This window comes from Falco biarmicus, chromosome 4 (genome assembly GCF_023638135.1).
Source record: "Falco biarmicus isolate bFalBia1 chromosome 4, bFalBia1.pri, whole genome shotgun sequence".
Taxonomy (NCBI): Eukaryota; Metazoa; Chordata; class Aves; order Falconiformes; family Falconidae; genus Falco; species Falco biarmicus.
The window spans coordinates 23,760,359-23,772,670 of record NC_079291.1 but is presented as its reverse complement, the minus strand read 5'-3'; the positions used below and the strand labels follow the sequence as shown (position 1 = coordinate 23,772,670).

At 43.1% G+C, this 12,312-nt stretch overlaps 1 protein-coding gene across 4 annotated transcripts in view; it reads right to left on the bottom strand.

The window, feature by feature from the left end:
• TNS3 (tensin 3) overlaps positions 1-2,073 on the bottom strand; it is a 281,293-nt gene extending 279,220 nt beyond the window's left edge. For all 4 annotated transcript variants that reach the window (XM_056338690.1, XM_056338693.1, XM_056338703.1 and 1 more), the window contains exon 1: positions 1,987-2,073. In XM_056338690.1, coding sequence (XP_056194665.1) covers positions 1,987-2,058 — 72 coding nt within the window. In that variant the 5' untranslated portion in view covers positions 2,059-2,073. The remainder of the gene's footprint in view (positions 1-1,986) is intronic.
• Between the last annotated feature and the right edge of the window lie 10,239 nt (positions 2,074-12,312).

Here is a 12,312-nt window from a genome sequence, read left to right as displayed (position 1 = left end):
AGCTTTTTTAAAAAATACACTATGATTTCTCTTAAGTCCATACCTGCCCTAATTCACAGAACACATTGTTCAGATGGTACCTTATTCCATAGAAATTTTCCAAAGAGCTCATTCCACAAGTCTGGCATCTACCTGCACTTTATCCTTACAGCACATGAGATCCCTCTCACATTATTTTTCTAATTTTTAATCAGAAAAAGTAAGTTGGGAAATTTGTGAGTTACCATCCCAGGCATGGTGCTCCAAAGCATTCCCTGGAGTTGCACAGTGAAATACTTGTGCAGCTCATGGAAACACATTGTTTCATCACCATTCAAAGTGGGCAGAGACAGGTTTACATTATGTGTCATTCAGTTAAGGATAGGGTACACTTTTTGAGCGGAGTATTCAATAGATTATATAAATCCACTCATGCCAGGGACTTTGCTTCAAGATCCCAACATTTTAAGCAATAAACTTAATACCTGCACAAAATCAAAGCTTTACTTGCAGGCATGGATGCTCATGGAGCATTTCTAATTCAGAAATAGTTACCCTTAGAAATAATAATTAAAAAAAGAATTAATTAAAAAGGATTCTGTATTTTGTTGCAATGAGTCATTTCCTTATAACAAATATTACTGATTATAACAGCAGTGGAGTTGGCAGGTTCGGAGTGCTGAAACTGTGCAAAGTACTGCGTTATATAAAGATTTGTTCCTATAAATCAGAATACTTCATATATATTCATACTTCATATGAACAGCTATGTATTCCTAGAATACGTGTATCTCTGAAATGTCACCAGCTCTGTTTTTAATCATAATAACTTCTAAGCATCCTGTTTAGTTAGATGTGTGAATGATGCTTACTCTTAGAAAGGAGAAAAAGGAGAGAGAAAAATAGAATCTGTGCTGTACAGAGTAATATTTTATTTAACTTTTAGGTGAAAACCAAAGAAACATACCCAAAATACACCCAGAAAACCGCCCGTGTAACAATTTATTTTTATTTTCTGTAAGAGGGTTACCAGCAGATGGAATATCAGGCAAGGAGAGAAACTGCTGTAATAGTTTAAGACTACTAATTTTAATTAATTAAGACATAGTGTGCATATGCCCATGTACAACTCACCATAAGGTGATATAACTATAAATACCATTTAAAAAACTCTGTAAAGACAAACACACATCCTATATGTGTTATACACATACTCATACGCACATGGAAGGTATTCCAGTGATGCGACTCCAGTTGCAGGTGTTGCCTTCAGCATTTGTTTCCTAATACCCTGCACTTTAAAAGCTGAAGCGAGAATAAACTTCAAGAAAGGGTGTAAAGCCTCGTATTCTAAATTACTGAAGAAAATGGTTCCCCCGTTTCTCCCCACTCCAGAAGGTGACCGCGGGCTAGAGAGGGCAGGAGGGGCTGTGCCCGAGGGGAGGATGCTGCGGTGCCCCCGCACGCCCCACCAGGCTGGCGTGCACCTCGGGGACGAGCAGCGTCGCTTAAAGGGCTGCTCCGACAAGATTCTCCCAATAAAACCCTACCAGAGAGCCACAGAGCCTTCTGAGGACACAGTGGCTGGCAGAGAACGAACCAGAGCCCCTTCCTCGCTCCGCACCACCTTCTGTCCCCGCAGCTGTCCCCGCAGGCACAGGACCCGCAGCGAGCGGCACCGCTTCGCAGCGCCGTCGCCCTTCGCAGCAGCAGCCCAGGCGCGCCCCGCAGGCCTGCGGGAGGGGGCTCGGCGGGGGGCTCGGGGCGCGGGGTGACGGCCCGTCGCTCGGGGGCTGGGGGGCGAGGGCGCGGGGGGCGCAGCCCGCAGCAGGCTGAACCCCAGCGGTGCCCCCGCTGCCCAGGGGCCGCGGCGCGGCGGGACTTCCCCCCCCCAACCCCGTACCTGCGGCGAGACCCCCCCCCGCCCCGTACCTACGGCGGGACACCCCCGTACCTGCGGCGGGACACACACACACACCCCGTACCTGCGGCGGGACCCCCCCGTACCTGCGGCGGGCTCGGCTCCGGTGGGACGCGGCTGCTGCTCCTTCCGCAGCACGGGAAGCCACCCCCTCGCATCTTCTCCCGGGGTCCTCGCAAGCAGGGCTGCGTGGGGGCTGGAGGAAAGCCCACCCTCCCAGCGCGGCGCCCTAGCCCATTCTGAGCCGGGGGGGCAGCGGCCTCGCCTTCTGCTGGCTGGCCAGGGGCTGCCGGCCCCCCAGCCCCCCAGCCCAACCCGCCCTGCCCAGGGATTGGCCGGCTCCCGGGGCTCCCGGGGACATTCCACATGTCACCGCGCATTTCCCACATGCCGCCGAGCATCCTCTGGCCGGCGGGACCCCACGCCTGCCCTGCGCGGCTGCCCCCCTTTCCCCCCCCCCCCCGCCCCCCCCCCGCGGGCGGCTGCCCCCCACGGCTCCATCCCAGCACCCCTGCTACTTACATGAGGCAAAGGGGCTTAAAATCTAGGGTTTACTTTCCTACTGGTGATATTACTTTTCAAGAAGCCTGCATTTACTCATTGTTTTCTGGAAAACGGTAGGAAAAAAATGTGAAAGACGAGCTGTGCTTGCTTTCTATACTGGGGATATTATACTTTGATTTGTGTAAGATTTTGCCGGATTTTTATGGTTTTCAGTCAATATCTGCTAGGTTTGTGTGCGCTGGGTTTCAGGCACACATACGGCACGCAGAAGTACTTCGTTTTTCAGCAGAGCACTGAAGAATGCACGTGGGGTGTGCATAAACAAGAGCATCGTAAACACCCTGCTGAAGCCCCTTCTCAGAGGAGGCTGTCATGGCAGCAGCGAACTTTTTCCTTTACCTTTTCCTACCTTTCAGATTTCCTCAGGAAATGCAAGTTGCAGCATTCTGGCTGGCAGTCCTTCATGGCCTCACCGAAAAACCTTGAACTTGCTGTGAATGGAATGGAGCTTACCTAGGAGCTTTGGTTACAGCTGTGCCACTGCGGCCAGAGAACCCGCCAGGAGCTGCACAAATGCCATTGCCACTTTCAGAGTGCAGGAACCACAGCATACACCGTAAGAAGCCTCATGGACCATGAGAGACTGCACCATGAAGTCTGTTATAAGCAGTGAAACAAACAGCTAATGTGATCTCCATTTAACAGCGCTTGGGGTTTGGACAGGCATCAGAACTTCACAGAGGATCTCTTGCTTTAGGCTGTTATGTAGAAATGACTGCTTCAACATCCAGTTCAAAATTAAGAGATGAAGACCTCATCTGGAAAAAAAAAAGGTGACAGTTTGTATATTTTTCATAAATGAACCAGTAAACTAAACATGTTTCCCCTTTATTTTAAAGTGGCACCAGTATATAAGTCCCTTGAAAGGTGGCATTCAGAGTTTTCCAATTCCATAGAGAAGTTTGCAGCTCAAGCAATTACATGCATGTCACAGCATGTGCATCTCTGCCATTCCATACAAGGGCCACAGGATGGTACACGTACATTTACAAAGTTCCTCTCAGGATGTATTGGTTACCCCACCTCACAGCAGCTGGCTCACAATCAGCCTTAAGGATAAAATTCAGAGTCCCAGAACCTGCTCTTGTGATGCCTGAGCATATAAATTTGACGGATTAGTGAAACTGCTGTGGGGTCATTCTCTAAATTAATGCCAGGCAACCTGAAGGTGGTATTTGCTGGGCTGACATCAAATGGCTCCGTTCAGAGCAGTTGCAGACCAAGGGGGTCAGTCTGAGGCTACCCATGTTAATCAGCATTATTCATGCTCTAGCTGATTACTGATATTAAATAGATTTGTTCTAACTCAAATGCCTGCATGGAGGACATGCTAAGGGCTGAGTTGTGACCTCCCTCCCGTGGATGTGAGTTGGAGGAATCCTCAGGGCTGGGAAGGTAGATCCTGTGTTTCAGACTGTCAGAATCTGAGCTCAGCACCTCTAAAGCTGTGCTCAGGTGAGTTGATTTCATTGGAGTTTGCTGCCCGGTTTATTTAGTTTAAATCTCAGTAGGCACCTAAATGCCTTTATGAATACGGCCACGTGGTGCAAAGGCCCCTTGTTATCCTGTGATGTCTTTATACTGAACAACCTGTTGCTCACTCAGGAATCACAGCAAAACAAATGTGACTAACATACCATGTCATCTAAGAAAGACTAGGCACTCTGTTCCTGAAAAGAGCATGCTTAGCATTATTCACGAGGCACAAACACGAGGTTAGCAGTTGTATGCATGTGTACTTCCTGCATTTTTAATTTCAGACTCTAATTTGGATATCTGCTTAAGATAAAAGTGGCTTCTCTTAGAAAGAACAGATTGGGCAAAATATGTAAAAATAGAGTCAGGGGAAAAGAACCTTGCATTTTTAACTGGACAGAAAGTTACAGATAAAAGAAAAGCATGGCATAGCTTTTAAAAAACTATTATTTTAAAAACTGATCCTTCTAAATTAAATATACTGCATATTTGTATGACTCTGCTTATTATTTAAAATTCTTGCTGCCATGAAATATAAAATGAAGTGCTTAGGATGAGAAACGCGCTCTGTGAAGGAATGATAAACATACTAGTACTGCTAGACAGTTTAGTGCACTTTTAGAGTATTCACACACTCTGGCTTCTTGGAGAAGAAAATGAGGATGTATTACAGTACGTGAAAAAAAATCTATCGTCCCTAGAAAACAACAGAAAAATTTAATTTAAGTGGAGCTAAATTTAAGACCTTTTCCTGAAACTATTTAGTGTGGCAAAGCTGCAGTGCCCCTAAAGCCATGTATATTGCATAACAGACTAGAAAGATACTATTTTTGTATTAGTTCTCGAGCAACAGGAAAGATGAAACTACTAAACTCTGAACACCTGTGAAGACTTTTTAAAGTGCTAAAGAGGAAAAGAGAATCCAGATTTCTTCTCTGAATGAATGACATTTAAAGAAGAGAGAAAATGCACAAAATAAATTGATAGTACTTTCTAGGGGTACTTCAGAAAGCAAGCACACTGTCTTTTCTGTTTTCCAGTGGACAATGGAAGGATCAAGTTGGTTTTTTTTTATTTCCTACCCTAACTTTAAGTAATTTGGATTTATGATGGGAGAGAGAAGCTTTGCCTCCCACCCTCCTCAGCAAGTTTTGAGGTAAGAGACCTTCAGTGCTTGAGCATTGGAGACAGACTATTACTGTGTCATTTTCTCCACTGAAGTACATGAGATGCTCACTAAAGACCCACATGTGGGGTTAGACAAACTGTCAGCTGCTGTAATTATAGTAGCTATAAAGTGCAAGGAAAGCTAATCATATGCACTTTGGAAACCACAAGATATCCTGTTCTTTCCTGCAATGATTAGACAAATGCACAATGCTACAAAAAAATTACTTGGTCTCCCTGCAAATGGAATCTCATGAGAACGGTAAGTTCAAAACCTTGAGAACAACAGGGAGAGAAGGAGCTCAGGAAGATGGTTTTGAAGTGGCCAGGCTATGTGCCAGAAATCAAAATATATAGAGAGCAATAATCTTACATAAGGAACTGTAAAAACTGCCTCTTTTTGAGAAACAGCAGCTAATACACAGAAAAGAATAATGAAAAGCAAGCCCTTACAAAATGCCTGAAGCTGCTTTGCTAGGTCATCTTTAAGGGGACAATCACAGAAAATAGCCATGAAACACATCTTTTAAGAAGATAAACCTGCATTAATGGCAATTAATAGAGACCAAAGAATTTAAAAAAAAAATCTTCAGAAAGGGTCACTTCTGTGTTTTATAAATCTTACCCCTCTGAACTCATGTATGGATACTGCTACACATTATTCAGTTATATTTTTTTATTGCCTGGCTTTTCATATAGTTCAATAAAGTTTTTGTTGGTGATGCATTTTATTGGCATGTGTGTTTGTTTTAATATGTGGCTAAACCAGGTTAGGTGGGGGTGGGTTGGGAGCTTGCAGTCATTGTGAATGTGCTATGTTGGAGTGTTCAACTCCCAAACACCAATTCACACCAGAGGGAATCCGAGTTAGAACTCATCAGAATGCAGCTTTTTCAAGCATTGTTATAACTCGAACTGAGAAAAGAGAGGAACCTTAAACTATTCCTAGGAAGCTGTTCATTTGTCAAAACCAGTGCTTCCAGTTTGGCAGTAATTCCCGAACACTGAGATGAATCTAGCACAGGGGCAGAGAACAGATACATAAAATGATATCCTGCCTAAGCACTGTAGTTAGCTTTCCTAAGTCAGACTGAAGCTGGCTAGATCAACCTCTGGCATATGTATGGACTCAGAATAGAATAGAATAGAAGGAATGGAATGGAATAGAGTAGAACAGAATAGAAGCACTGGAATCATGCATGTCCATTTAGTCCAACTGTCTGACAACTTCAGGGCTGATGAAAACTCAAGAGGTTATTATTAAGAGCATTCTCCAAATGTCCCTTAAATGCTGACAGGCATGAGACATCAGCCTCCTCTCCAGGAAGCCTGTTCCAGGGTTTGGTCACCCTCTCAGTAAAGACATATTTCCTCACGTCATGTGTGAACCTTTCTCATGGAGGCAGCTTCAAGCCATTCCCACACACCCTGGCGCTGGGTACCGGCAGGAGGAGCTCAGCCCCTCCCTCTCCATGTCCCCTCCTCAGGGAGCTGTAGAGAGCGATGGGATCGCCCCTCAGCCTCCTCTTCTCCAAACTGGACAAACCTGCAGTCCTCAAATGCTCCTTATAGGACATGCCTTCCAGCCCCTTCCCCAGCTTCGTTGCCCTCCTCTGGACGTATTCGAGTACCTTAACATCCTTTCTAACGGTAGGGCCCAATTTATGGGATAGCATGTGTTGCCCTACAGTATGGGAATGCAATCAGTACAGCTATAGCAAATTATTTCAGGATGTGTTGCATCAGCATATGCATTTTCTTGTGGGGCCCTTTGCAAAGAGGAAAGCATGGTCTTAAAATGCCCTGGCTATCAGTGCATTTTTCAAGTGTAACTCAATGCATAGATTTAGCTTATAGACCCCATGTCATTTCAAATTGAGTCCAACTACCTAACCACTCCAGGGCTGACCAGAAGTTAAATCATATTGTTAAGACCATTCTCCAAAGGCCTCTTAAACACTGACAGGACTGGGAGATGACCACCTTTCTAGGAAGCTTTTTCCAGTATTCATTGTATTTATTCTATGATCTACTATCTTTCCTGAATGCAATTTGGAAATTCACACACAGTTCTTGGGATACTGAAATTAATTTTTTATGCTAATGAATAACTGGATAAGTCTGAAAGGCAAGCCTTTCTCCTATAACTGTGTGCAATAACCAACAGACTGTTCCAAGCAGCAGTTAATAGCACCCTCTGGAAGCTGAAATGGCTTCTGGAAGGACTGCTTAGTTAGAGCCTGCTTGCAGATGTATGATGCAGAATCACCTTCCCTCCAACAGCACCAAGTAAGAAATAGATGGCAGAAGCATCTAACTGTGGAAAGAGGTAGCCTGAAGACTTGTTCAGACAGCTGCACCTCCTTGAAGCTAACTTAATGCGTGTGTACCAGGAAGAAGGACAATTTACGATTTAGTTCTTCATTTAGCATTTTGTGTTGGTTGAGCTTCCTGTACAGTATAATCTTAAACATGTTTACCATTCTCAGGTTCACTCAACTTCATCTGTTACACAGGAAGTCTTTTTGCATTCCCACTCAGCAAAAGTTCCACTACCCTGTGTAATGGAAGTTATGTGGGAGGTATGTTGCTGGAGCATGCAGGATCAGTGCATCTGCTCAGTGTGTTACTCTGTTACCAGTCTAAACTTTGGAACAAAGTCAGAACCTTAATTAAATTACATCAAATTATATCAAATGATATCAAATGCATGCCATGAATTAGAATGGGATACAGGAATTCAGGTTTGTTCTCGGTTATCACAAACAATGCTTGTTACATGCCACTTGCTAATATTTACAACCAGCAGCAGCTTTGTAAAAGCATGGAAGAGGACTAGTGTGAGACGATGCTGATACATCATCTGAATCTTCTTGGACATCACTACTAGTGCACTTACCTCTGTTTCCACAAGGGGGAAAAAAAAAAAAGGAAAAAAAAAAAAAGGAGAGTTAAAAGGGATTATTTTCTACTCAGTTGGGAAGGGAAGCAGTTGCTTATGTGGAGGAGAGAAAAATAATTAACAGCAACACTTTTCCTGCTAGAAATTGCCATTTGATGCTGGCTCAGGGTACACTACTTTGGGAGAAGCAGCTAGTTATAGAGTTGCTCCCTTCTTGGTGACGCTTGGACATCCTGGGATGTCCCCATAGGAGTCTGAAGATCAGCAGGAAAGGCAGTGGGGCAAAGAAAGAGCTGTGGAAGACGAATCTCTTGATTAAGTGGTCAAAAGGATATTGACAGGCTTGATTCATTTCCAGCCAGACATGGAATCTCAAGACAGACCACAAGCTGGAATGGAAACACAAAAAGTAGTCAAAGCAAAAAGGGGATAGTTCGGTAAGTCTTCAAAAGTGCAGAGGTGTTTTTTACCTCATTTCTTCTGTGCAAGTTTGAGTGCCCAGTAACCATTTACAGTTGAGACAGGTTCAGAATTGAATACTTACACTCTAAAATGAAAACATGCTGGAGTCAATGATTTCTGTTCAGCCTCATACATTCAAGGGGAATGCAGACAAATCTGGCAGTTGGGTTTTGAACACCCATAATATATGTGAATTTCAAGTACCTCTAATATGTATGGATTCCTATTTTGTCTTCACAGTGCAACTAACCCTTTAATTATACATACTAATTTTATTTTAATTGTTACTAGATTGTTTATGTATTATATAATTATTTTAGTATGTATCTTTTTTTTGCATTAGATATGTAACACACTCCTTTCCACAAACCATTTGGCATGAATGGTCTTTCAGACAATTGCTTGCTTATTTTCTGTGAAGTAGGGACATGGAAAAGTTCTGCATCTGTAAGAATCTGTGCTGCTCCCTGTGTCAAAAAGCTCCTCTCTTTACACCTAGAGAACAGACCAAGATTCTGGCTGCAGACTTTCAACAATGTCCTAGCGATGTTCTTCTACCTTTCCAAACTTGCCTATTTCCTCGATTCTTTTTCCTCACTGAAATTCAGGTTGTTTCAGCTGTCTATGTGCATCAGCATAGAGATGCCATATTGTTTCTGTTGATTCTCATTCAGTTTCATAGAATCATAGAAACATTTAGGTTTGAATAGACCCTTAAGATCATCAAGTCAAACCATTAACCTAACAGTTAACATTAAGCCACCACTAAATCATGTCCTTAAGTGCCACACCTACAGGTCTTTTAAATACCCCCAGGGATGGCAACTCAGCCACTTCCCTGGCAGCCTGTTCCAATGCTTGACAACCCTTTCATGACTGCTAAGTTTAAATACTCCCCATACAGTTGCATGAAAAGTCTGTCTGTATAAGCAGTCATTTCAAGCACTAACAACACTTGTGTACATAGCTAATATGCATTGTCTGATATTGAGTTTGGCTGGTGCAAAAATGCCAAAACCAGGAAAGGTTCTCTGCAGTGATCACCCACTGCTCATCTTCTAACAACTTCAAGTATTAATGCTGAGGTCTTTTTCTTGCTTATTTATATAAAATGCATGCTCCTGTTACTGTACTCCATCACTTGCGATGCAGTAATTTCAGAGAGTCTTTTTAGGGATCACTAATGAGACAGATGTATTAGCACTTTACAGTTCTGGCAGAGCCTACAGAGCCAGTCAACCCTGCTTTGACCAGGAGTTTTGAATACTCCTTGTGTTCATGTGGAGTTAGATGTTGCACATGAGTCCAGGACTCCTGGGGTTTAAGCTTGCAGTGGCACGGAAACTTTTTTGTGTGGATGCAAGGCATTTTTGAGTTTGAAATAATGTAAGATGCCAGTCCTAAAATCTACTGGGAAATTCATTGGTTCCTTCATTGAGGCTATCAAACGGCCTCATTTCACCACAATCACGGCATGCTGGCTGCCTGTACTCCACAAGGCTGCTTTCTTTAGCACTAGCATCCACACTGCTCTTCTCACCTTCTGTTGCTTGAGTAACCTAGAGGATATTCAAAGATATGTTTTACTTATTTATTGAAAGGAGAGCTTCCAGGCAGGAAAAGCTGTCTAAGAGCCAAAGTTAAGTAAGGATAGGGTATTCAGTCTGCACTGCCCACCTTTATGGGACAGGTGGAGACAGAAGGATTTCAAGTGACACCTCTACCGCTTTTAAAAATCAAGATATATAAATAGGTGTAGGTAGCCAATCAAATATAAATCAAGTACCTTCCCTAGATGTATTGGAATGAACTGAGCAGTGGGGAAGGAAATACACTCTTTGTATGGTATTATATGTTGCACCTCCCTATACCAGTCTCATTGATAGCACTCCTACATTCTATTTAAATTCTTATGTAGCACTTTTTTGTTTTCTTATTATTCTGTTCCTACTAATATCCACCACAAATGGAATTCCTTTGCTGGCTTTCAGGATTGCACCCATCCTAATCTCCTTTCCTTTCCAACAGCTGTTTTTCAAAGCTTCTTATAGTCCCTGAAAATACTGAAATGCATTACTGGCCTTGGTGGGGCCAGTGGCTGCCCATGGCCTCCCTCCAGCTTGATCTTTGTGGTAACATGCTCAGGCCAGGCCTCAGCCTGGAGAGCATGACAGGGAGAGACCTGAGGGATGTTTAGGAGAGCTGGAGTCTTATCATATCAGAGGATATGTCTTTAAAATCCAAACAGGAGGAGCTTTTCAGGCAAAAGTAATTTAGCTGAAGGACAAACATGCTGAAGTCTTAATCCCTCTTTCATCCTATGCTTAAACCTATGTTAGTCCTGAGTTTAAGATCGTGCCATCATTAGTTAATTGCTCAGATTACATTTGTCTCTACAGGCGATGAAAGTGACTCAAGTAAGATGCAGAATACAAGAGGAAATAAGGATTAGTACGACTTGCAGTTAACATATACAACAACACACAAACATATATAATTAACTTCAAACTGGATGCCATTTTACCTAACTTTCTGCTATAAAGGGCATGACTCAGGCTGCCTACACATATTTAGTCACATGCTTTGTGCATTTAGAAAATATATATTAAGAATCGGATCTGATTTAGCCAGCTAAAGAGACAGGCTACATCGTGTACGTCAATGTACACATACTTTAAAGCAGGTTTTCCACCGTTTATTAGACAAACAGGGAAAAAGTCATTGTAATGAAGCTGCACCTTTCGTACGAGGCTATGGTGATGCCTGGGGAGTCAGAGTGCCCCGGCTGCCCAAGGGACTGGGATGCCAAATCACACGGCCACCCAGCTGGGACCTCAGTGTCACTGGCTCCACCTTTTGGACAAAGTATGATTGTATTGTTCTATCTCTGAATGTGGAATTGGTCAATTGATGTATTTATTAGCATTAGTAGTGTACTAACATTTAGTATACTGATTGATAATCTTAAAACAATAATTAGAACATCAAGATAATAGAGGTATAGTAGTGTTTATATACTATAACTAAATCCAGAGCAGTAAAAACTCTTACAGAAATTGCTGGTATACTTTTTTCTTCCCCTCTGGCGAAGTGGCCAATTTTTGCATTAGATCCTTTCTGTTAAATTATTGTGATTGGCTATATGCAATGGATCGTTAGGCTGTCATCATGAAAATACTTAAGAATGCACATAGCTGTACTGCTATGACATCATTTGATTTAATAACATTCATGCAACCTTTGTGCACTAAAACACATGAAGTGACTTAAAATAGTCTTGGTACCAGATTGAATATTTCTGACACTATTTTTTCCATTGTCTATTAAAAATACTGAGCTAAAAAGACAATTTTAATAGAAAAACTACAGTGAGAACTCCTCTAGTTCTATAGTTTAACCTTAATTATAGGTGCACAGAAAAGCAGGCATTGTTCTTAACTCTTTCCCATGCCTCATTTCTGTGAAGGCCAGCAGCCACCAGCTGCTTGTCCAGGATAGCATGTGTGCAGAGGCTTGCCCTGCCTGCTGCTGGGGGGACACTGCGCTCAGGGGGGCTGTTGATCTTCCCAGCCCATCACACAAGCCCAGCACAAGTTCATTTGCTGCTGTGCCCCAAGCTACTGCCTTAGCTGCGGACAGGACACCTCTTCATCTGAACCCTCTTTGCTTCCCTGGGCACCAGCCATGAACTGAGGCTGTCAATAAACACAACCCCTGCGCACCCATCGCAGCGGGTTTCACATGGCTATCAAAGGGGATACCACCCCCTTTGGTCAGCCAGTTTAATTAAAAAAAAAAAACAAAAAACAACAAACCTGCATTAGCTGGAGCAGCTGAAACA